The sequence below is a fragment of the Mustela putorius genome, unplaced genomic scaffold (assembly GCF_011764305.1).
Source record: "Mustela putorius furo isolate JIRA1106 unplaced genomic scaffold, ASM1176430v1.1 tig00003834_pilon_pilon_pilon, whole genome shotgun sequence".
Classification (NCBI taxonomy): domain Eukaryota; kingdom Metazoa; phylum Chordata; class Mammalia; order Carnivora; family Mustelidae; genus Mustela; species Mustela putorius.
The window spans coordinates 9267043-9294458 of NW_025421987.1; the positions used below are offsets into that span (position 1 = coordinate 9267043).

The window sequence follows — 27416 nt, forward strand, 5'->3', positions numbered from 1 at the left end:
GTTTCATTTTGATGTTTGCATTGTTCCTTTTCAGGGAGAAGTATAATATGTGTGAATATAAATTAAAAAAAATGATTTTTACCAGGATTATCAAACATGCATACTTGTGTGTGTGTGTGTCATATTTACTACTAAAGCTCAGTACTTTTGATACTCCTTGGAATTGCTTACTGTATATGACAATTTAGAAGGCCACTTTCATTATTTTATAGTCACACTGTAGCATTCATTTGACCAACTCCATGACTTAATTTAATCTTCAGATTTTGAATAATCATGCATTACTTTTTGAGTTCTAGCTATTATGTGAACCCTCAAAAAGTAATCTTCCCACAATCAATAAATTCCATGAAAGTAGTTCTAAAATAGCTGCATAATTGCAACATGTCTTTATTCATACAAGTCTGAAAGCAATTTGTACAATGGAGATGTTTCATAGGTAGAGTAGAATGGAAAGTCTAAATGGATGAAGAATATAAGAATTGTGATTCTTTGTAACCATTCTATTGTCCTTGAATATTTACTTTACTTTTCATATTTATGAAAGCAGTATGCCATTTGGTACTTTTACTTTTTCATACTGACATTCAGGAAGCAAATATATAGATAAATTTATATATATTTACACTTATAAAGAGACATTAGATGATTGAAGAAGCATATATATGGATAGATAATTACTACATTATTATTAGAAGAAAAGGTATAGATGTTGGAATTTTACCATGGAATTTTTAATATTAGCTAAAAGTAAGGTGCTGGCTGAGAAAGAAGGCTTAGCATTCATCTAGAAGAGTTAATGCCATGAACTCACTAAGAAAGAGGTGAGCTGGAAAGGTAGGTAATTTAGTAATTTGATTACTTGTATTCCTTGAAAATAATGACAAATGAATTAAATGTGATTAAACAGAGTTTATAAAAGTGATTATTTTAAATCCTATCTCCCTAAATTATGTTTTCCTTTTATATGCGCCGCTTCCTCTAAGACGAATTATGTGTTAATAAGCTTCAAATTAAATATTTTATGACATTATGCATTTCCAATATTATTAACAGAAATTCTTTTGAAGTCAAATGAAGTGTTAAATAGTAAAAATCAAATAGAATTAGGTAAGTTGAAGAAACAATCATTTATCAATTAGAAGTTAGTCTGTCCATGATAAACTAAGTAAGCATTCATCTCTTATTCCCACTCTATACTGCATTTTATTGAAATGACTTCTCACTTTTTATTTTTGGTGGGAGTAAGCCTGTCTTTTCAGGAAAGTCTAGAATTGGTTGTTACGTAATTCTTCTATTTTTCTATGTTGTTGTTGTCAACACCCACTCTGGGATGGTGCCTATTCATTTGTAGTCTTTGTGTCGGAAGTTTCCAATATGGTGCAGGGGCATTCTCTACAGAAGGACATTTCAGAATCAGTTGGGAGATTGTTTTCAAACAATGTATTTTCTTGGCATCTCTCCACCCAAACTGCTACAATAGTGAGTCACTGTCTCTGGTAGGAATGTGTCATATCCTTCCAGTATGATAAAATGGAAAAGACATTGAGTATTTGCTCTAGATCAAGAACCTTTTTTTTTTTTTAATTTCCTAATTCAAGACATTCATTTAACACTCACTATGTGGGGCTTTTTCAGGCCAAATAAAGATTGCATTTCAATGCAGATGGTAGCCCCCCATTCCAGTAGGAAGTTACAACTGCACTGAGGAAGCAAGACAGCTAGGCAGGGGCAAGAATAGAGACAAAAAGGCAATGCAAGCAAAAGCAGGTACTTTAAAGTGGAAGAAACACGAGAAAGTAGAACATAGAGTGTGCTCAGGCTAATCATTGTCAACAAGTTGGATAAAAGAATAATAGATAAAGAGATGGGTGAACCTCGGGAACAAGCCAATACCCGTGCAAGTGGTTAAAAGTAGACTGTTCTGCTGAAATACCAGAGCTGGTCTGGGGATGAGTGAGTGTCAGGATGGTAAAATCGCCGGCCAGTGTAGCCAAATGCTACACTGAGGGGAACAAGCACTCTAGGTTTTTGAATAAAGAATGACTTGAAATAAATATACTTGAGAAAGATTGTGTTTTCAGGGCTACAGAGAAAGCAAGACCATAGGTTTTGTGCTACTTTAATAACCAAAGCAATTATTCAGGAGTAACGTATTGTTATGATTTTAACATCCTTATGCCATATTGGAAATCATAGCATATGATTCTTACCTTTCTATCTGGTACGAGAGAGGGCAAATTTTAATCAGATCATGGTTGGAAGTCAACTGAATTAATCTAAAAGCTCAATGTTTAAGAGGTCCAACTATGACATTTGATGGACCATAAGTCAAACCTATCCTCTGACCTAGTACATTAATCTTTAAAAACCTGTATGCCCTTTGTAAGCTTTGGCTTGATGATCATCATAATTGTAGTAGTTAATACATAAGTAGTTAATACATAATGATATCATAATGGTAGTAGTTAATACGTAAGGTTCTTTGAGTATTAAATGAGATAATGCCTGTGAATGGTTTAACACCCTTCACTGCCTGGCATTGAATGAACACACAGTTAATGTTAATTATTGTCCTTGTATTAAGCAGTTTGTGACTCAGCATATCTTTAACCCAAACATATGGTAAATGAGTGTGCTTTTCAAATGTGCTTATAGACTATATTAGAATGTAACAAGCAAAAAATATTAAAGAGCAAAATAAATATTTTCTACTTGCTTAAGATATAACGTTCCAAATGTTTATTACTGAACAAGAAGTTTCCTCACTCAGGCAATAATTATACCCGAAGAAAGATGTACTGAGTATGCCTGTAACCATCCTGTCACATATTAATATATGCAACTGCCGCATGACGATCTCCATGTTCATGTCTGCCATAGAAAGTCATATTTTCCTGTAAAAACAACTCGGAACATGATGTGATTAACCTTTAGGTCTCCCCATCCCCTCCTCTCCAAGCCCACCTCACGCATGGCCTATGCTTCCTACTCATGTTCAGCCATCTGATTTCCATAACACCCACTCACTTCCACCAGCGGGCATTAGCATAACAGAGCTGTAGCCTGACTTTGATTGAAGCCAGCTTGGACTGAATACAGTATCAAAGCATAATTTAGCAGAAATCAAATCCAATTTACTGTGCATTGTATTTAAATTCTCAAAAATGCTGTTTCAAGGGAACAATACCAGACCTCTAATCTCAATTGACCTTTTCGTATTTGGGTCTACTTTCCTGGAAATCACACAACACGCTTTTCTTATAAAGCTATTGTTTTTAACTTGTAAGTATCCATTGAACACTGAATCCTACCACTGTTTTCTTCATCTCATTTCCTGTGATAGCTGTAACAATAAGGTATAATCACTTAACTGATTAAGCAACTATGTTATTATATCACAACCACAAAACATTTGTCTACCACTTTTGGGTTTTAGAGAAGATATAAATATGTATTTTATAGTCTTCTCTCTTGGAAAATGCGTACAAGAATTGCCATTTCTATTCTTCTGGAGTTTATAACTCAACCTCTTTAATGCACATTGGGTTTAAATGTGTGTTTGGAATTGTCATCTTGAGGACCCAATCATGGTTTTTTTATGTTTAATGAGAGTCATCATAGAAAATCCATTTTACGTGGAGCACGCTTTGTGCTACCTTGCCGTATTGATAAACTACCACCTCTCTCCCTGCTCCCTCCCATCGGTACCATCCGCTAAGCACCGTCTTTTCAAACCATTTTCACTGCCACCTGGCAGAAAGAGTGAAAATGTGAAATGTTAGCAGAAGAATTATTGATGCAGTTTTTCACTTTAAGACCTCAAAAATAAATTCCTTCAGCTGATAGCCCTTCACAGGAGGTTGCAGTATAGATTTTGAGCAAAGAGAGACTACAGAAGTAAAAGTGATTGATACAATTTGTTTTGGTGGTCCAATTGTAAGTGACAGTAGGAAAGGAAGTACATTTTCAGACATGGAAATACTCTTGAAAAAAAAATTTTTTTTGCTTAGCTTTAAGATCTGTATTTTGTTTGTTTAATTTTTAAAATGATAAGGTGAGTCCGATTCCACCGAGAGCAATGAGGCTAAAGTTCTGATGACAAGAAACTATTTGGTACTTTAGAAATAGGGTGTGTTTTTAATAACATGGAATAAAAATACAATATAAATGAAAGTCACATAAAAGAATTCTTCATAGTGTGAATAATACAAATACTGATAGTATTTTGTTAGGGGTTTTTAAAAAAAATCAATATTGGATGAAAACTCAAAAATTATGATTTCCTGGTCTTCTTAGGTCTTATCATTACTAGTAAATGTTAATTTATAATATTCAGAATTCCTTTGTCCTTTCAGAGTTCTGGTGAAATGTTTTCTTAAGGTGCTTCTATAACTAACAGTTCTCAACTGATTTTCTGCCCTAAGTTGCTATGATTTTCTTACCTCGCATCTGTGCTTTCTCTTTTAGAAAAAGCACACTTTCTAAAACATAAATCTTATTACATCTTTTTGCGTAAATATCTTTGAGCAGATCTCCATAGTTTTGGGGCAAAATTTAAGCTCTTTCAGCATAAATTATCTGGCCTTAATTATATCACTTCTGCATCTCTGATTTTATTCTTTTTTTTTTTTTTTAAAGATTTTATTTATTTGACACAGAGAGTGATCACAAGTAGGCAGAGAGGCAGAGAGCGAGGGGGGCAAGCAGGCTCCCTGTCGAGCAGAGAGCCCGATGTGGGCCTCCATCCCAGGACCCTGAGATCATGACCTGAGCTGAAGGCAGAGGCATAACCCACTGAGCCACCCAGGCGCCCTCTGATTTTATTCTTAAGGCCACGTACACTCCACTAACACATCCAGCCCCTCAAGTCTCTGCCTGGCGTCTGCTTCTCTCTTTCCAAGTAGCCTTACTCCTCTTCATCCAGTGAACTCTTATTTTTGCTTTAAAATACAACGCAAACATAGCTCTCTTCTTTCTTCATCATCTGGTCTATTTGCTGCTCTTCCAACCTTTCACACCCAGTACCCTCTGCTTTTTGTGTTACTATACAAACCATACTCTGCTCCATTTGTGTTTATTTACTTATTTACCTGGAAGTAACTGCAAATTTTTTTTTTTTTTTTTTTTACTTCCCATCCCTGTACCAAAGAGAATGTCTCATAATCTGTGGTCAGTCAGTGCATTTTGAATGAATAAATGAACGAATCATGTTTTCAGAAAAGTGGGGAGATAGTTGCAGTCATTTGCTAGTCCTTTTTGGGGGGCTGTGTTTTTGCAGATGGTTAAAATTGTAGGATCCAGATTCCAAAAGTGTTTTGTAAAATCACTTTTCTACTAAGAAGTTCTTAAAAATTTAAAAAATTAGGGGCGCCTGGGTGGCTCAGTGGGTTAAGCCGCTGCCTTCAGCTCAGGTCATGATCTCAGGGTCCTGGGATCGAGTCCCGCATCAGGCTCTCTGCTCAGCAGGGACCCTGCTTCCTTCTCTCTCTCTCTGCCTGCCTCTCAGTGTACTTGTAATTTCTCTCTGTCAAATAAATAAATAAAAATCTTTAAAAAAAATTAAATACAAGGAGGTATGTGCTTATGATTAAAGTGTAGATGTTAATTTTACTGAAGTAGATAGGTTGACAGATACAGAGTGAGCATAGTATGCTTAAGACTATAGAATATATTTTCATTGTTTTTTGGTGACTTCAATCAACTATTACATATTAAAAATTAACTATTACATTTTAAAATCAACTATTACATTTTAAATTATATAAAGAAGGACTGTATAGCACAAATGGGGCTCTAAGATTTTACTAACCAGGTAATATGAGCCAATTTAAATTCTTTCTAGTCCAAAGCAGTACAAATGAACAAATAAGGGATTGTGTGACTTTTATCAGACTGTTACATGATTTTATTTTTATAATGAGGAATAAGATAATTTACTCTGGCTTAGTATCCATATTGACACGAAATTTGTCTTTTATAGGATTAATAAGAAGAAGGAACTATATCTGATCTTTAAATTTTGCTTAATATGTATCATTTTCCTTGGATATTAGAGAGAATATAGACCAATCTTAAGCCTTTTTTGGTATAAATAATCTGGTGGTTTCATATCCTCCCTGAAAAATGGACATTGCAGTGTTTTAAGAGTTGTTCCCAAAGTAATTTTGTAACATTGATTTAATCTATCATTCCTATTAGAAAACAGGGAACAAAAATCAATGTATCTGCTGATTCAGTGAAATTGTGTAGAAATAACAAGAAGATTGTAAGAAGCAAGTAATCTCCTGAAAATGCGAGGCAACATAAACCACATTCTGTTCAAATAGATTCATAAATCTGGCTTCTCCATCCCGTTAGACTGAGTCTACTGTTATCTATAGTTATAGAAGAAAATTTCACTTAGTAGATTTATCCCTGCTGTCCCTGGGGGATGTGTTGAATGGGTTGAGTTAGGAGGCAGAACACTACAAACTAAGTCACTGCAAATCTCAGTGAATTTAAAAAAAAAATAATGCTGCTGCTGTTTCTATACTGCATTCTTATAAGCGTTAGCTCTTGGCTATATGTTTGAGGCTACCCTCCATTGACTTTGTTCTTGGACCTGCTCTTGTGTACTCCCAAAGGGCTGAAAGAATTCTGGGTAAAGACTTCAACCGAACGTCATTTATTGTTCTAATTCTTCAGAGTTCAAATTTTAGGATGGTTCCCATGGCCAGCAGCTTTTAGAAATTAGAGTTGACTTTAAACTTTTTTTCGTCCTCCATTTTCTAGCAGGAGCGATGATTTAAAGTGTAAACAGATGATGAGAAAAGTCATGGAATAAAATTGCTGTTTTCTTGTCAACGAGAGTGGGTTTCAGTGTGAAGAAGATGTCCTTGTGAAAACTAACAGTTATACTGTCTAGGGTCTTTCACTTGGCTCCCACTTTAAACTTGAACTTTCTCAGTATTCTTACCCTCCCCCGATCCCTTTAGTTTCTTTTCTATTGGAGTTCCTCATGCCTAGGTTTCATTATCTGTGCCTACATCATTTCCCTCATCTTCCCACCAGAGTTCCTATTTTACTGACTGATCTGCCTCCCTCACAATCCATACTATCTTCATTAGAGGGCTAAGATTTCCAATGATTTTGCTTTGCATCTGTCCCTTCTTAGTTTAGAAAGAACTTGAACAAAATCCCCACTTTGGTTTCTCAGGACTTTCTTAAGCCACATCCAAATCTATGTTTTTCAGCCCATGATGTTTATGCAACCGAGACCCTTCATTTCTGCCAGATTACACACTGTATGCTAGATGTGTTCTTGCTTCTTGCACTTTGCTCAGTAAGCTCCTTGCTTGGATTATGTTCATTTTTCCACTTACCTAAACGCTGCCCTTTCCTCAAAGTCCCTGTAATGTGTATTTTCTGCTTAAAGCCTTTCACAGCTGCCATAACACGAAGGGATCCTTTTCTCCTGAAGTCCCGTCACATTTCTTACATGTACTATGATTGAAAGGTTCCTATGCTGTACTCTGAAACATGTCTATCATTGAACTTAGCATAGTCTTAGGTAATTGTATTACCTTGCTTTTGCTGTTGTCATCATCACATTTTGTTTCCCATTAGTTTGTGAGTTCCTTGAAGACTGCAGGATAGATATATATATATATTTTTTATCTCTGTATCCTCGTGTCCAGTAAGGGAACATAGCAATTGTCTGACTAGTGCTTATTTATCTAAATGAAATGAATTAAGTATAATCAACCACTTTCAAACATGTCATTATATCGTTAGTTATCTTTGTATGTAATTCCCAGTTCATAATTCTTTGATGTCTTCAACACTTTAATTCGCAAATTCCAGAATATAAGCACTTTGAGGATAGGGATCATATTCTAAGGTTTCTGGTTTGCCTGCACGTAGAACAATGTCTTATAAATATTACAGGAATGGTCAATATCTGTGAGTAGACTAATTTCAGAGGAAGGAGTATTTTGTAATTGTGTAATGAAGGGATTCTTTTTCACCTTTATCTATTCAAATCGCAAAACCAAATTGGGAAACCATATTTTTCTTTAAAAGACATTAGAATATCATGAAAAATCTATTTTCCTTAGCAAATATAAGGGTTACAGGATTATTATGTACAACATTTAGGAAGTATCTACTAATAAGTTTTCTTTTCCTTACATTTGATAGAGAGTGCTTTTCCCCTTTCCCCACTGTGTTTTGAAAAATGCCTTAAAAAATAGAAAAAAAAAAACATTAAAAACTGTGGTTTCTGTCTGGCTCTGAGTAGTCCATCTAGTACCAGATTTTCCCTTTGATATCTATTTCTTTGTCAGTGGTTGATATTTATACACTTTCTTTCCTTTTAAATTATAGCTCCTCCACAGTTTGTGGTTAGGCCAAGAGATCAGATTGTTGCTCAAGGTCGAACAGTGACATTTCCCTGTGAAACTAAAGGAAATCCACAGCCAGCTGTTTTTTGGCAAAAAGAAGGCAGCCAGGTGAGTGTGAACCTTGACTGCTTTTCTGAAATCTCTGAACTCTTCCTGTCTCTGGTGCTTCTCAAAGTTTGTCTCGCCTTTCGTGTTATCGATGTTGAATATATTTTATTTCTAAAAAAGAGAACAATTAAGTCTAAATAAGTGAGGTCTGGATATTCTAATAGAGTGTTCTGTATTTTCCACTGTTAATATCCAAAATTCTGTATTTTACATAGAATAGATACAACTCAGTGTAACTAAATCATCTTAAAAAGCCTGATTAAAACCTCCATAGCTATTAAAATCTCTGAACAGAAAAATAATTTTACTTTCTGGCAGCAGGCTACATTGGGATTATAAAATGAGTTTCTACGTATAAAATGTTTAGAATATCCTACGTACATGTAAACCAGTCAAACAATATTTCCATTATCAATCCATCTAGAAGCCAGTTGCAATCCTTGTTCACAGAGAGATATTATAAATGCCTTTGTTTTATCATTAATTTAAGGATACTTCCATTTAAGAGTATTTAGTTCCATCATCCCGTCTGGATTCGTTCACAATGGGGTGAGATAGGAAATAACACATCATATACCAGAAGGCATCAGCATTTGCCTGGTCTTTGCTCTGCCCTAATTTGTCCACTTAAGACCCTCTGTGGGTAGCATGGCCTTTCTGACTCTGTTCAAAGTCAATTGGATATACTTTTTTTTTCCCACGTTGGCAGTGTCTAACTTGGACAAGCACTTGGCCTCTAGGTTCTCAGGCAATGAATGGAATTTCCAGCTTAAACCAAAAACTGTTCTTTGCCTGAGAGCTTATCAGCGCATTCCTGAAGGACCTAGAGATATTTTTATTGTAGTGTTCCCAGAACCAACTTTCAGGAGGCATATAGTTCACAGGAAGAGACCTCAGCACCCTCTGTTGTTAGTCCACATTCTGGAAGAATTTCCTGGGGAATAATGAAAACCTAATGGTTTAAGAGTTTTAAGTTTTAATGGTTTTTAAGAGTCCCAGGAAATCTAAAAACTTTACCAGGGATGGGAAAATTTTTAAACTATATTAAAAGAACCTGTTGATCAGAATTTATGTATGATTATCTGGGTAGAAAGGCATCAGGAGGAGCATCTGGGTGGCTCAGTTGGTTAAGTGTCTGCCTTTGGCTCAGGGCACGATCCCAAGATTCTGGGATCGAGCCCCACATGGGGCTCCCTGCTCAGCTGGGAGTCTGCTTCTCCTGCTCTCTCTGCTGTTCCCCCTGCTTGTGCTTTCTCTCTCCCTCAAATAAACAGAATCTTAAAAAAAATAAAAAGAAAGAAAGAAAGAAAGAAAGAAAGAAAGAAAGAAAGAAAGGCATCAGGAAGTTCCCCCTTTGTCCTCATCTTCATACTATCATTCAGGCCCAGGCTGCCAGGACCTGAGGTCTCCCGCTGCCCAGACAGTAATGCCCAGCACCAAGGAGAGATTCAACACCACTCTGGTCACCTCTGCCCCAAGACCCACACAGCACCTGAGAAGGCTGGGATGGGTGAATGCTGGCGAGCTCCGGTAGCTCGAAAGGACTTTTTCTCTTGCCCGCAGCTCTTTCCCTCCACCCACCCTGGCTGCTTTGGGATCCATCAAAGTCACGCCTGCAAGCCACTGATAGGAAATGTAATGATTTGAATATATTACTTTTTATCAATTTTATAAATATAATATCTGAAGCAATTGGATTGTTGCAAATTTACACTTTAAATCTGTGTATTGAAAATAATAAATAAATAAATAAATAAATCCATGTATTGAGTGAAATTCCATCATCCCATCTCATTACTATATCAATACAGCTGTATCATGTGTAAATCACATGCCCTAAAATAGCTCTGGGTTGACATAAGATATTGGATAACGTGTATTGGACCTGTGGCCCCATAAACATGGTATTTACATATGCTACATTCTGCTTTAATGGTTTTTGAAGATAATCAAATTGGCATTAAAGAACTTCTTTTTCTGTTTTTTTTGTTTGTTTGTTTTGTTTTGATAAAGTGGCAGGTAATTCCAGAGTTATCAGTCTCTGGAGAAAATTCTAGTTAGGTAATTTGATTTGATTATAATCTTAGGTCTGGTTTTCTTTCCTTCATGTATCTCACTTGCATCGGAGAGAGGGGGGCAGAGAGAGAGAGGGAGACAGAGAGAGACTGTGAATAAGAACAAAAGAGAATTGCCTGAGGAAATTGTAAAGTTTCAAATTATGAATTAGAATATTAGGAAAAATAAATCGGTCTTACTGTCTCCAGTATCCAATTTTTACAGTGATCTATGACTCTCCATCAGTAGAGAGAGTTAAGAGCCTGGACTTAATGGTCCATATTCCTCAATATGTGCTGATAATGCCAATTAGCACTAATAGGACACCTAGGCACTTGAAGGCGAGAAGAGCTCTATAGAATTCCTGGGTTTTGCTTGTAATCCATTTTCTTGTGCCTGTGTCACACAAGCCGCGAATAAAGATGATGGGTTAACCTCAATCATATGCCATTTTCCATGTCAACGAATCATTTAGAAGGTGGACTGATATTACATTGTAGAGGAAGAGATCCCAGAGAGAATTAAGTCCATCTGATGTATTAGTGCTATGTAAATGAGTATTCTAATGGCTAATTGTAGGAAAGTGCATACTTTGAGTTATTGTATCATTTTCAAGTGGCTTTAAAATTTAGACCCTTCTCTTTTAGATGGTTTATTTCAGTAATATATTTGGATTCCACACGAGAATTAGCTTGTTCTCATATTGTTTCCTATGCATGAAAATGTCTAGCCTTATATAGTAATACAAGTTTTATAGGAGGCAATAGCATTTTGAAATTATATTCCTGACATGCTTGCAAACATCACTTCTTTTAGAAAGGGCTTAATAACACGGTAATGTTTATGTAAAGTGGGCTTATAGTGTCACACTCAAATCTAATAAAGTGGACATCCATCATGTTGCAATAAAGAGAAGAGCTTCTAATTAAAGTAGGACATCATTCGCAGGATTAAAGTCATTTAGCGTAATTGAAAAGTGTTAATACCCTATTTTATCCTCTTCCATTGGTATTACTTCAAGGGTAAAAACATTTTAAGGTGAAAATGTGTCTTATGCCTTTAATTGAATGTTATTACCTCCTGATTGTAACGTATTGAAACTGTTTAATTACAAACCTGAAAAATTAATTACTATGTTGAGGAACAGATCCCAGAGGGTTATAATGTTCTTTTTTGTAAGTAAATACAACATAAAAATTGATATGTTCTTATTTATAATCCAACTTGGAAACATACCTCAATATGATTTGTTATACCCAGATGTTTTTCTTAATTGAACAACAGTAAAGCAACATAGGTCACCCAAGTTAACATTACTGCTCTCATACAGGAACTTTCGAAATTTTACGTTTGGGCTGCTTGTATTTAATGTGAGGTGTATTGTAAAGTAATTTTTCATAGAAAAGAAAGTCATATTGTGAAATTCTTTAAGGGCACATGCACACCTCAGAAACATTTGGCATCTTCTCTTTATTTTCAATGATTTGCTTCATCTTGCATAGATGGTAATATTTCTACCTAGCTCCTTTCAAAGCTATTACAATCTGCAGAAATTTTGTAGCAGGAGTAGATTTGACTGTCTCTTTCTGTCAGTCCCAGCCACACACTAAGAAATTCAGATAATTACGAAATTATTAAGAAATTAATAAGAAATTCAGATAATTACATCAAGTATTCAGAATGATTAGTGGAAACTCTATTTTGCATTTCTTAGTGATGTGCAGTTTATAAAACACGAGCATAGTTAATGTTACAGTCCCCGTTATCACAGTGTTTGGTGAGTCACATGAGCATTGTCAGGCCCATTTTACAGATGAGGAAATCATGTTTCAAAGATATTAAGTAACTGGCAGTAAGTCAGGGAGAAAGTAAAGGCTTAAGGTAAAGATCCAGGGGTTTTATTTTTTTATTTTTATTTTTTCTTATTTTTTTACAAGAGTTTACTTATTTGAGAGAGAGAGAGTATGTGTGTGCACACACAAGAGGGGGAGGTTCAAAGGGAGACAGATTAGCAGACTCCCCGATAAGCAGGGAGCCCTGCGCATGGCTTGATCCAAAGACCCCAAGATCATGACCTGGGCAGAAGGCAGAAACTTAACTGACGGAGCCACCCTGGTGCCCCAAGATCCATGGTTTTTAGATGACTATTCCTTCAGACTTCAGAAGACAGGCTGACTTCTTAAGGCATATTATTTTTCCATGATTTGGAGAAAGTTTCCCAGTGAAATTCACTATGTGGCATTTAATCATTTCAAGACCATATTTTTAGAAATAGGTATTTTCTTTTTCCTACCATATCACAGTAATTATAATAGCTATTGTTAATGTATTTTTCCTTCTATGTGGGAAAGATATTGATGAGATTGTGTTTCTTTCACAGAACTTGCTTTTTCCAAATCAACCCCAGCAACCCAACAGTAGATGCTCTGTTTCGCCAACTGGAGACCTCACAATTACCAACATTCAGCGCTCAGATGCGGGTTACTATATCTGCCAGGCCCTAACTGTGGCAGGAAGCATTTTAGCGAAAGCTCAACTGGAAGTTACTGATGGTGCGGTATTATTATTAGATTTGTCTTTGGAAAATAATAATTTTTATTTCAAGATCCATATTAACCAAGTGAAATTTTCTGAGTTGCTAAATGTGTAAATGAATGCTTATCTTCTAAGTTTGAATCTAGGTAAAAATAACATTGTTAATAGTTTCTAATTCTACAGGTACTGTTCCAAAGAAAAATATCAAAGACTGTCTATTTTATTTTAAAAAATACAGAGATTCTTTATTTTAAAGAAATGACCTCACATTCCCAGTGTATAGATATGTCATCTGTATATTTTTTAGTTTTATGCTGACATGATTGCTTCTAATGGATATTAATAATTTTATTTCATTAAAGAAGGAAAAGATATCATCTTTAATATTAGGGGAAACAGAGATGAGTTCTTAGTTAGCTAATCACATTATGACATCCTATGACTTTTTAATTATTCATTCGCTAAATTAAATTAAATAGCTTCCAAACTACTGATGGATGCTAAAATTGTTGGGGGATTTTTATTTGCACATTATGTACTATAAATCATAGCTGAGACACCTACATTTATAGTGATTGTTGAAAAGAATGTAAAGATCTCCATAATCTGTTTTTATTTCCCCAAGAGCTTATTTGTCGCCCTTGGTAGATAGGAAACTTGAGATATTTTGTGAGTTTCCGAGCACAATTTTATCCGTGTTGTTTGATGTCTTAAACTAAAAATTCTCTCTTGTTCTCTTATGTTTGTGAGGTTTGTGGGGCTTTTGTTTTCCCTTGATGCTGGTTTCTGAGATCTAAGAACTCTGTTTTGTGACCTCTCTGATTCTTTTCCTTCTCTGCTCAAGAAATATGGTGCACTTTTATGCTATTCAAATTTACATATGGATTAAATGGTTATTTAAAATTAATACAAAGGAAATATTTTTTAATGTCTGTCCGTGGTGTTGCCTGATTCAGCACCATGTCAAGAATAGGAATAAATGGAACAGACAAACATTGACTGTAGGAACATTGAGTCGTTAATGGCCATACCTGCTGATGTTGCAGAAATTTTACTGCCATGGAACTGAAAGAAGTCAGGTTCAAGGGTAACAGTGCTAAGAAATTCTTTCTTTAGATGGGCAATATCTTTGATCCTTCATATCTATGTATTTTTTAAAAGAAATAGAAGATAATTATTCATCTTTCTTAAGTCCTTATGCTTTCTACACTTAGCAAAAATGTCCAGATATATATACACTGGGAAAAGAAGATATTCTGGCCAGAGCCTAAGTTATTTTCTGTATAGGAGAATAAAACAGTCTATGTTTAATAATGAAAACCTCTATTGTAACCTAGTTGCTTATATTATTTTACGAAAGACAGACTCTAAAATATTTCTAAATAAATAAATTGTTATGGGAAAAGGCAAACCATATTTATAAGAAATGAAATTGATGAATTAGAAGAGCCAGAATATATGACAGATTCGCAGGGTTATTTCTGATGCAATGAAAGGAAAACTTTTGTTTTGAGAACTTGTGTTGGTTGATGACATAATCTCACAAAACAGTAGTTATTCCAGCTTTGTTTCTAAGGTCAAAATTAAAAGAGTAAAAACAAGTTTAAACCTGATAAGTGAGAGGACGGAACGGTTTGCTACAACTGGCTTGAATATTAATTCCTACATTGATTTTTACTTAAGTAAGCAATCACAAAGTCAAGATCCTTTTGCAAAAATATTGAATGAAGGTTATAGAGTTATTGATTTTGACAGGAAAGAACTCTAACTTCAAGACCTAACCCCCCCACACACACACATTATTTATTACAAATAACTCTTTCTAAATACTAACTTGGTACATTGACTTATGACTTTAGCTTCTATTCATAGTTTTGTTGAGTTTTCAGATTGGTTAACAATTTAATGGTATGTAAGCTATCATTTTCATTTGCAACATTTTTTGGAGGGTGTGACCCAGGGCAATTTAGGGCCAGTTGAAATTCCACTGTAGAATAAAAAATGTATGTCATATTCAGAGAAACAAGCAAAACACGTAGAGCAGTGTTTCTGTTGCTACATTTTTGCACTTAGACTCCTTTCTTGGAGGTATTTTTAACTCAAGTGTTCATATAAGATGAGATTGCTAATGGTGATGAAATGTTCTGTTGAGTGATAATTTTACTGATTATAGATTGAAGATGCTTCAATATACTTGAATTTCAAAATATCCTTTCAGAAGACCTTCTCATTAATTCGTTGGCACTGTTTATTTCTTCTTTCCTTCTGCTCTTTTTCTTTCAGAAAATTAGGAAATTATAATGAGAAATCTGAGTGCAACCAATAGCATCTAAAAGGACTAGAGAGAAGAAATTATTTATATATTATATTGACAACAAATGTCACACCATGATCTTATATAAATGGTTTATTGAGGATTTATAATGCATAGTTAGAGAAAACCAGGGAATTGTTCACAGATCACTGGAAACCCTAAATGTTCATTTAACCTTTAACCTCAGTGTCATGGAAACCTGCGGTCATCTTTCACCCATAACATCTTTGAAACTGAAAATTCCTTCTGGCGAGGAGATTTTCAATTACTTTATTGATCAAATTCATTAAAAAGACATTGAGCTACTCATTTGAGCAATAAAAAAGAAAGAAAGTAATTAGATGTCCTTGACAATATCTAATGATTTCAGGGATATAAAAATAAAAACAGGTTATGAGAAGTTACCTGAATTCTGTAGAGATATTTAATTTGAAAAAAAGCAGTAAGAATATTTAAAATTGAACAAATAGATTCTATTCTAGTAATGTAGACCCATTTTTCTCATTGAATTTAGAATTATTCATGTTTTGTGATATACCCCTTCAATTTTGACCCATAAAGAAAATGAATTCCACGAATATTCAGGTTGGATATCGATTGTGTAGTATGGGTCAGAATTAATATAACATTGTATTTTCACATTATCTGAAGATTATTTTATTTACTTCTAAAATGAAGAATTTGATCAAGAAAATCATGAAAGATATAGTTCTAATTTTTATAAATAATACACAAACAAAATTTCATTTTTTTAGTTTTTATAAGGTTTTTATATGTGTGCATAGACACACATACACATTTTAATATATATTTTGATGTAGTAGTTTAGGTTGATTAGAAGTTCACTGCATCTTGACATGCACATGCAGTAGATCTATTTCATAACTCCTATTTTAAATTAAAATTGGTTGGCTTTCTCGTGGTAGGCTGTAAAGGGGCTATTTAATTTAATGTTTTTCCCCCAAAACCACAAATCCTAATAATAAAGATGCTGCATATAGATTGGGAAATAGATAATCTGGTGGACAAAGGAGATTAGAGTATTAATGAGCAAAATGACATTTTGATAAGGTACATTGTAACACACACACAAAAAAACTTTATAGATACTTTCTCCTCATTGTTGCTTAATAATCATTAAAATCCACAACTGTTTTTCCTTTCTGTGAAAGTTTTATGTTTATATGTGGTATACTTATTTTGGTAATTATATAATAAACATAATATAAATATGCATAAATATTTTGAGTAATTAACCAAAATCCATGCAACTTTTTTTAGAACTTTCTCTTAACAAAGCCTTCCTTGGACCTGGACGTGTCAGTTTTGTTATGAAGTGTTCTTCTAATGACTTCTGGATGAAAGTTTGCATCCAATTGACTCTTTCCATCATCCATTTAACTAATACTAACATGCTGCTATATTTCCTAAATCATTATGAAATACTTCCAAAGACACTGAAGATACTGCCATGAAACAATTTAATTACAAAAACACTTTCTTAAATTATTTGTTTTATTTATTTAATTTATTTTTTTAACTTAATCATGAATTGTGGAAATTTTACCCAGATGAACACAGGAATTGATATATATGTAAACACTGATTTTACATGAAAACCCTAATTTGTCATACCATAAATAGAGTATAACTAGATTACTGCTTCATTCTAAGGACTAGATAAATCCTATCACCCAGATCATAATACTGTAATCTAAGGCCCAGTGTCATAATCTTGGAAATAGTGTTTATATCTAGTAATTTAATATCAACCAACATATCATAGTCTATATATATGTACATGTATAAATATATATATAGAGAGAGCAAGGTGCTTTGAAGGGTGAAATTATGTATTATATGTATATTTATAATGAAAACAAAGAAGAAAATTGTTTCTACCCATATGACATTCTATAGGCTTTCTTAAATATGCATGTAAGAGATAAAATGTACATTTTGTGAATAACTGCTATGAACTCTCCATATTTTTATTTTAATATGATAAATACTTTCAACAATACTATAATGTCAGAATTTATTTTATTGTCATCTACCGTAGGTAATTCAGAGTAAGTTATAAACGATAGTATGTCCTCAGTAAATATGCTGTATATATATTATAGTATGTATAGATGATAGATACATAATGGGCATAGAATATGCAGGATAAATTATAGATAATATATATGTAATATGCATCTAATACTATAATATAAATTCTGAGAAGTTAAAATATACTAAAAATATCCTTATCCTTTAGTTTTGACAGATAGACCTCCACCCATAATTCTACAAGGCCCGGCCAACCAAACACTAGCAGTAGATGGTACAGCATTACTGAAATGTAAAGCTACTGGGGATCCTCTTCCTATAATTAGCTGGTTGAAGGAGGGATTTACTTTTCTGGGTAGAGATCCAAGAGCAACTATACAAGAACAAGGAACACTGCAGATTAAGAATTTACGGGTAAGTGATGCTTGACTTGTGTTTGGGTCTTCATTTCAACGTAAGTATTGCCCTCGGGGGAAGTGGCTTTGTAAACTTAAAATCTTCCATACTAGCATAGTTGCTGTACCTTTTATTATAGGCCCTGTTATTTCTTATTTCCCTATTTCTTATTTCAAATTCATCATTTGATGAACTGATATTAGAAGGAAAGTCCTTATGTTAATGATAAGATCATAACAGAAACTTTTAATTCTTTCATTCCAACTTGTACGTATCCAATTGATAAAGCTGAAAATCTTAAACACATGAAGTTAATGATGGTAATGGGATATTTAAAGTAATTTGAAAGTGTCAGATCCTTCTGATTTACTGTCATGAACAAAGGGAGTTTGTAAAGAAATGTGGACAACTTTTGGGCACCTGGGTGGCTCAATGGATTAAGCTGCTGCCTTCGGCTCAGGTCATGATCTCAGGGTCCTGGGATCGAGTCCCACATCGGGCTCTCTGCTCAGCAGGGAGCCTGCTTCCTTCTCTCTCTCTCTGCCTGCCTCTCTGCCTACTTGTGATCTCTGTCTGTCAAATAAATAAATAAAATCTTCAAAAAAAAAAAGAAAGAAAGAAAGAAAGAAAGAAGGAAAGAAAGAAAGAAAGAAAGAAATGTGGACAACTTGGCTTGGCCAAGCTATTATGTGAAAAACTGAAGAGATAAGATTGAGTACATAAAAGGTAGATTTGGCTAGTTGGTGGAAAATCTTACATTTTAGTTTAAGTTGCTGTAGAGTTTAGATTTAAGCCTGTGGGCAAGGACAAGTCATTGCTGTTCTTTTATTGGAAGATGGCGACTATTCCTGCCGATTTAACAGATTAAACTTACTCCAGAAGCAACTCAAATGCCTCTTACTGAATATTGCATTACCTGTCTACTGTTTAACAATATCAGCAAACACTTAGAGGCTTAAAGCAACATACATTTATTTGTTTCTGTGGGGTAAGGAGCGTGGGTGTGACTTAGTTGGGTCTTCCACTTCTGGGTCTCACAAAGGGATAATCTGGTATCCGAGTTGTGGTCTCATCTGAAAATTGGGGATAAATTTGCTTCTAAGCAACGTGATTGCTGCAGCAATCAGTTCCAAATGGCCATCATACGGATTACCTCAGAATCTCGTTTGCTGTGGACCGGAGGTTGCCTTTAATTCCTTGCCATATTGATATTCCCATTTTGACTACTTGCTTCCTCAAAGTGAATGAGGAAGGGAGTCTCCTGGCAAGACAAGTATTATGACCTTATGTTACATAATCGCAAATGTGACATCCTGTCACCCTTGCCATCTTCTGTGGTCCAGAAGCAAGTCAACAGGTCCCACACACATTCGAGGGGAAGGATTGATTACACAAGGTGCGAGTACCAGATAGGGACCACCTGCCCTCTATGAGTATATTCACTTTCATTCAACAAAATATACAGAGCACCCCCTCCATGTGGGAATCACTATGCTGACACTGCAGAGTTTGCTAGAATAGTCAAAAGATTGGGAATGAGAGCCAGAATTAAGATAACTAATATAGTGCATGAAGAAAAATTAAATAAAAAAATATTTGGTGGAAAAGCAATTAGTAGAATCTGGTATCTGGGTAGAAATAGGAGCCAAGATTAAAACAACAACAACAGCAACAACACAAAACAAACAAACAACAACAACAGAACAAAAAAACCAGAAAAACAATGCTGAATTTTACTATCTGGAAGCTAGGGAAGAAGTTAAAATATTTTTCACTACATGTATTTTCAATTGATTACAACATGGATTATTTCTTCTCTTAAAATACAAATATATTTATAGTTAATTATATGTTTACTTGGTATTTATCAGTGTATCACCCAGATATTTACAAAAAATGAAGGACTCTTCTTGTCGTATGTCCATGCACACTCAAAGCACGCAAACCTTTGTTAATTTGTATATTTGTTAATAAAATTAATATTTAATGTTTTCTTTTTAATTTTGAGACATAGGCATTAATTATTGCTTGAATTAGGAAAAAATGCTGTCAAATTCAGTTAAAAGATAAATTAATACGGATTTTAGCCTATTTCTTTACTGATTCTGAATTAATTGCTAACCTTCTTTGAACAAATGGGAGTTATTAAAAAATTAATGCCACCTCTCCTTGAGTAAACACTTTCACCTCTCTCTTTGGGCTAAAGACAGACTTGGGCCATGGAGGTTAATGCATTTTCACTGTACCACTGAATTAAAAGGTGTGCTTGAATAGTCAAGATCCCCAGTAGTGTTTGAAAGAAGCAATTAAAGGTGGGTGCTTGATGATGTCAAACAAACTTCGAGCCCTGTGTCAGGCTTCTGAGTCGTGTCTCTGAGATGCAAGTTCCTGGGGGCTTGTCTGCAGCCAACCACGCAAGGAAAAAAGCAGGTGATGGAGTGTGCCAATGCATTAATCTCTTTTTAAAGCACTTGGTTAAGGATAAAGGAAAAGGAAAGAAGAGAGATGAAGCACTCATGAGCCGAAAAGAAATTATTTAAAGTTAAAAGAATAAGAATAAAGGTAGTGATGATGATGGTGATTGAAGAGTGAGTTTTAGCAACGATATTTCGGCTTTTGACAGGGCTTTTGATAAACTCCAGTATGAAAATGTTGTTCTTTTTCTGACTGTCTTTAAAGTGAGATAAAAATGTGTTTTTACACTACTTCACTTGTATAGTCAAATGAGGGTTTCTATAGGTCATATTCCTTTGTGTCTCACTATTTCTTTCCTTTTTTTTTTTTTTGGTACTTAATGTGGGGTGGGGGGGCAGAAATAATGTGATGAACACTGTGTTCTCCTAGTCCAGCTAATTGGTAACTGAATCTGTATCTTTTGAGGAGTAGAATATTCCAATACTCATTAAAACCTACCTACCACCGCTAATGTCAGACTGTGTCTCTCCACAATGACAAGGAGATGCAGTTAAGAAGCATTACCTACATACCCTTCTTTAAGCATTTGCACATAATAACAAGTGCTACATTTTAGTTCAACAGCTATAATAAAATGCAAATTCTTTACTCTTTCACAGACCGCATTCAAATGAACATCGCATTAAAATCCAACCTTGGCTCATTATATTTAGTTTGTGAGTGATGCTTCTTAAATGGAGAGATTTCTAATGACTATAATGCACATACAGCCACGTGCGAAAGAATGGCTCTTTTGACAATGGCTATCCCCCATCATCCCGCTGTATAATAGAAGACAATTGTATGAAGATAATATGGCAGAGAACGATGCTCAGAGCAGTTTGAAACTCAAGTTAAAATACATAATGACATTTAAAATCAATTAAAATGGTGGCCCAGCAGTAACATCCATGCACTAACGATGTACCTGAGAATCCATTGCGGAAGGTTGAGTCATCAATACACTTACTCTGTGGACCCAGAAGAGACTATATTCCGTGAACCCTCATATTTCATCAACAATTAGACTCATGTTCTTCACAGAATTTTAACTTTGCGTCATGTGACTTGCCTTATTCAGACTGGTGATCAGTTTCTCTTCCCAGGCTCATCTCTAAACCAGTGTGAATCAATCTGTTTCTACTCTAGGCCCACAGAACTCAACCACAAGGATTTTTGATATACACTTTTTCATTGATTGGTGCCTTTTGCCAAAGCATAATCACAGAAATGTATACCTTGTACAGTTATAAAAGAGAACTTTTGATTATATTATCAACTACTTAAAAAAAATCCTTTCCTGTTCTTCAGCTAATAATAAAAGCATTTTAAGTGATCAATGGAATGGCAGTTCTTAAATATGCTTTAAAGAGTGGGGCATGAGATTATTTGCTTGGTCCCTTTCGGCTCTAAACTGCAGGGATTCCTTAGACATGGTTTGTGTGTTTATGATATAATTTTATCTCATTCTCTGTAACACTACTAAAATCTAAATATAAGTGAATACCAGTCTATTTGAAGGGAGCGACCTGTTTGGTTTTTTTTTCCTTCACTTTTCTCCATGTCTTTAAAAAAAAAAGTCAGCCACCTGGTATCACAATCCTTATTGACTCTGAGTGCATTTTGTCCATTGAAATATAATGTATTAAGGTGGAAAAGATAGTTTTGCATTACTGATCTCTGAATATTTATAGGATTCTGAAAAATTCTGTCGTGAGTTGTCCATATGTGACTCTGACACAGCGAAACCCCATTGTAAATTGGAGTTATACGAAGATAAAGGTATTACATTGGAGGGAAGAGGAACAGACAAATTGAGTTTACCAGACAAATAACATTTAGTTGTTGAAATACAAAAAAAAAAAAAAATCATTCAATTCCTGTTATGAATAAATAATATTATATGAGTTGATTAATATTTTGTATGCATGTATGATTGACTAATGAACAATTTGGACAGCCAAATGATACATCACATTTTAAGAAATGAAATATTACCTCCTTGAGATTGAGTACTCTACAAATTAATTAAAATAATTGAATTGTCTCCCTTTGTTGCACACTAGATTTCTGATACTGGTACTTACACTTGTGTGGCTACAAGTTCAAGTGGGGAGACTTCGTGGAGTGCTGTGCTGGACGTGACAGGTGAGTCCTTGGGAATGATCTCAACAGAAGAAATCTTGAGCCCATTTCAGTAATTAGTTCGTCATCAAATAACAATCAAATAATCAAAATTTTAAACTCACTGACTACAAAAATGAAGTCATATGCCACTTTTTAATTTCTCCACATGACATTGCATATATGCAGCTTGATACATTTGTCCTCGATAAACTTATTTCCTCTACCTGAAGAGCAAGCAATTCTAGTGATCTTGCATGAAAGTAAACATTTAATAACATGTAGGAAAGGCAAGTATTCATTTACATACTTTTGACTCATGAAGATGAATTGCTTGTTGTCTAGGTCAACTTCTTTAATAGACCATTTTCCTTCTGTTAAGTGTTATGGCATCTTATGCAATCAGGAATGAAGCATTTTCTGTTTGTCCTCTATAGAATCTGGAGCAACAATCAGTAAAAATTATGACTTAAGTGACCTGCCAGGGTCACCATCCAAACCACAGGTCACTGATGTTACTAAGAACAGTGTCACCTTGTCCTGGCAACCAGGTACCCCTGGAGCCCTTCCAGCAAGTGCATATATCATTGAGGCTTTCAGGTATGGGACAGTTCCTTTTTTTTTTTTCTCCATTGGGTTGTTGCTTAAGCTCCTATATCCTAAAATCTCACGTGAGCTATCCTGCTGTTTTATCTTAAGAACATGTTTAACAATTCATTTTAAGTATTTATCTGATTTTATTCAAGAATAGACTCTAGTTGGTTTTTTTCCACTTATAACTTGATAATAGGACTAAATATGCATTACCCACCCCTAAGTCTATGGGGATCTAGCTCAACACCTAACCACTTAGCTCCTTTCTTTACTCTGACCATTGTTAAGACTTAAGATGAGAATTTGTCATTAGAACTAGGCCGAAAATAATTGAATTAGGCTGGACACTTTTTAAGTTCTGCATTGTTTATTGAGGCATGGAATCCTGGAAACTTGCTTTCTCATAATTACAGCAGAATTTAAAATAGTTCCACTGTTTTTGTGCTATATATTTTAGTGAAGCTTTGGGGTATGCCTAAGAAAAAAATGAAAAGCTACAATTAAAGAATTGATTCCATGCACTTCTGGTTGCTGAAAGGAAAAAATATGTCCAATTGTTACTTGAAAAAAATGTCATTAATATAAGGATATAGACTATACATTAGCAAATGTCATAATGAAGTCATTGTGAGAATTTGATAAAATACTTACACATATGGGAAAATGAAGTTTGTATTGTTTCAATGTTCTTTTATTTGCTTTTATAAAGATAGCAATAGCACCTGTCATTTTAAAGCATTAGGACAAACCATTACTTTCGTTTTAGGCTTCCCTAATCTATTTAAGGTAACGATCAACAAATACATCATTTCCAACTTTCAAAAGACAGCTTTTCTATAATTTTCATGCTTTGACGTATAAGAACTTTTGAAAAGTGAATGGGCAGCCCTGAAAAATGCCATTCTTTCCTCATTATGAACAAAAGCAGCATTTGACCTTAGACAAAGTTTTCTAAATGGGCATCCCATCTCTGGCGGGCTGTTAAGGGGTCTCCACATCTAGATTCAGAGGTATTTCACCATTTGAAGATGAGAAATCACATACTGTATAATGTACAATTTTATTAAAAATGTGACCAAAGGAAAATATTCCTTACATGCTTCCTTTCTTCTTTTACAGATATGTAGTTTTAGAAGGCTCTATTATAATATTGCATGTGGAATTGATGCAAAAGAAAACACACCTTGTAACAGGAAAATGTATTGGCATAATTTACTCTGTAGTCCATTTATTCTTTCTACAGGTTAATTCTTTTCAAGGTATATATACATACATTCACGAGGACCATATTTATTGTATAAACTTGATGTTGTGATCTTGGCCTCTGTTCCTTTTACAGGTATTCATTTAGTGGGCTGCTGTGCATTAGCAACGGGCTGTCACATCTCCTGGGCTGAGTTTAATTTTGTTGTGCATGGCACTTCCGTTAGGTGGGCTCGGCTTTGTTGTTGAATAAACCGAAATCATCCAAATGTTTCATTTATTGGGCTTAACACTTCAAGTGTTGTGCGTGTGTGTGTTTAATTTTCAGCCATTAACTTTTGTCATTGATACCCAACTCCACCGCTGATACCTTCACGACTGGTCTTTAAATGAAAGTTCTGTTCCTGTTTCAGCCAATCAGTGAGCAACAGCTGGCAGACGGTGGCAAACCATGTAAAGACCACACTCTACACAGTGAGGGGATTGCGGCCCAATACGATCTATTTATTCATGGTCAGAGCGATCAACCCCCAAGGTCTCAGTGACCCAAGTCCCATGTCAGATCCCGTGCGCACACAAGGTAATTTCAAGGGCTGTAAACGTGACTGGTTCTGGAAGGAGGCGTTCAGCAGCAATTTAAGAACAAAGGGATTGCCTGAAGAAAGAGAAATGTGTCTGCCTTACCTGTTACAAGGATTCTTTTTCTTTTTTTTTTTTTAAAGATTTTATTTATTTATTTGACAGAGAGAAATCACAAGTAGACAGGCAGGAGGAGAGAGAGAGAGAGGGAAGCAGGCTCCCTGCTGAGCAGAGAGCCAGATGCGGGACTCGATCCCAGCACCCTGAGATCATGACCTGAGCCGAAGGCAGCGGCTTAACCCACTGAGCCACCCAGGCGCCCTGTTACAAGGATTCTTTAGACTCAATACAGGGAAGGAGAAGGGAACTTGCTGTTCACCTTGGTAAATGAGTCCTCCTCTCGGAGCTGCCAGGGTCTGTTGAGTAAAAAATAAATAAATAAACAAAATAATTGTTTACATTTACGTAGTAAATCAGCTAAGTTAGGACTTTACTATATTTCAAAAGGAGGAAACTGGTCTCCTTTGAAAGTTAATGATACAATGCAAAAAGTGATCTTTAATGGATCTAATGCCCAGATGGGGATATCAAAATTACCCCTATTGTTTAAGAATTCTATTTTTATAGCACAGTGGGTCTGCAGGCAGAGCTCCCACGGGAGCAGCAGCTGCATCCCCTAGGACCACGGTAGGAATTCAGTCTCAGGCCCCAGCTCAGAAGCTCTGGGGGTACCCCCCAGCAGTCTGTGTTAGGGTGCTCTCTGGGAGATGATTCTGCTCAAGTTTGACAAGCATTCCTACAGTGGGTGGGCTTTTTGTTTTTGTTGTTTGTTTTCTTTCATTTTTTTTTATCAGACCAGGTTAGTTTGAAGGAGCAATTTGTTTCCGGAAGGAATAAATCAGGTTTTCATCCGGAGGTATACAATTCTTTTGACTGATTAAAAAAATCAAAAACAAAACAGATGGGCAAAGGGAAAAGAGAGAAATCAAGAAACAGACTCTTAATTTAGAGAACAAACTGACAGTTACCAGGAGGAGGTGGGGGATGGGTGAAATCCCCGTTGGGGATTAAGGACCGCACATGCTGTGATAAGCCCTGGGTGAGGAACTGTGCCATCACTCTGTCCTACACCTGAAACTAACAGGACACTGTATGCTAACTACTGGAATTGAAATAAAAACTTGAACACGCAGAATATTATAATTTCAAAACTGAAGATCTTTCTTCTCAAATTAAGAATCACTGGAGTCGAGGGGTTAAAACAGGATGCTGCATTATAAGTTCCCTTCCTACTAGTTCATGGGGGGAATTAATAAAACAGACCTTGTGGCTTTATTATTGGTTACAACTGACTTCCCGCAGGGTTCTTGAGAAAGGGTTAATTATTTCCTATTTGTAAAAGGCTTTGAACAAGTTATAATTCAAAGTAGTATTTTTATGCAATGAAAAGCACCATACAGCCATAAAAATATTATTATAATTACAATGTAGTGCCGTGATAGTAACTCGCACGTTCTTATAACAGAGAAGGGCGCCTTAAAGGAATCGAGTGAAATAGTCCCCACGTGATTTTAGAACGTTGCTGACATGATGACAGTCAGGGGAGGAGGGAATGCCACTTCTCTATTGTTCTCTAAGCAGTAATGTGATTAATTTTCCATGATGATAAAGGGCCTGTAGGTAAAGAACCTGTCTCCAGAAAATAAAAAGTACAACAAGAAATTTGAAGATCTGAAACTGGTTATATTTTTACTTTGCTTGGATCCAGTTGCTTTCAGTGGGCCTGAATTTAATGAGTAAATTAAATTATGGAACCTGAAGATGTTTGTGGCTTTAACTCAAGAAATCAGAGTACTGGGGTCATTTTTACCAGTGTAGACAGAAACAGTTTTTGTGTGTAGCTCTAATGGAAGGCGAAAGAGATCACAGAGTAGGGAAGACTTTGGGTGTGATTATATCCGGCAGACCTCTGCCAGTCACTAAATCATGGCTCATAAAATAACTTCTCGGTGAAGAGGTTCAAAAAGATGAATGAGAAGTTGTTTGTGAGCTGGCTTGATCCAGCTGAGAGACTATATAGAGCAAAAGACTTATGTTCTCTTAACAGATATTTAATAGGAAAACTCATATTGTGTGTTTGAATGTCAGTTTCATTTTTTGACACAACACTTTCAGCAGCTTTGCATTCTGTGAAGCACTTCTTTTCAAAGGACACTTTGCTGTGTGAGGTCTTATTTTGAAAGTTATTAAGTACCATAGAATTTGGAATTCTTTGGGAAGGCAGCAAATACTTGTAGCGTCAACATCACAGTAGACACAGATATGTCAGCAAAGGTTAATATTATTCACATATTATTAATAATTTTTTTTTCTGGATCAAGTAGAATAGCTCTGCTATTTATGTTAAGGATGAAAAACAGTGGAACTGGGGAGAAAAATTCACCAAAACCTGGTTCCCAATTATTTATGTCCCAGTTTTTTCACTCATTTTTTTATCGTTTACATTATACATTTTCCAAATAATAGCAAATATATATCCTGAGTCATGAGATAAGTTTGTGATTTACTCAAATCGGTACAGAGGGTTGGAAAACAATAGAAGAGGTTTAAGGTAT

At 35.2% G+C, this 27416-nt stretch overlaps 1 protein-coding gene across 22 annotated transcripts in view; it reads left to right on the top strand.

The window, feature by feature from the left end:
- The window catches only part of ROBO2 (roundabout guidance receptor 2), a 1685112-nt gene that overhangs the window by 1567253 nt on the left and 90443 nt on the right, over nt 1-27416 (top strand). For all 22 annotated transcript variants that reach the window (XM_045088214.1, XM_045088211.1, XM_045088212.1 and 19 more), the window contains 6 exons: nt 8368-8492; nt 12928-13099; nt 17660-17865; nt 22368-22449; nt 22863-23025; nt 24636-24802. In XM_045088214.1, the coding sequence (XP_044944149.1) occupies nt 8368-8492; nt 12928-13099; nt 17660-17865; nt 22368-22449; nt 22863-23025; nt 24636-24802 (915 nt within the window). The remainder of the gene's footprint in view (nt 1-8367; nt 8493-12927; nt 13100-17659; nt 17866-22367; nt 22450-22862; nt 23026-24635; nt 24803-27416) is intronic.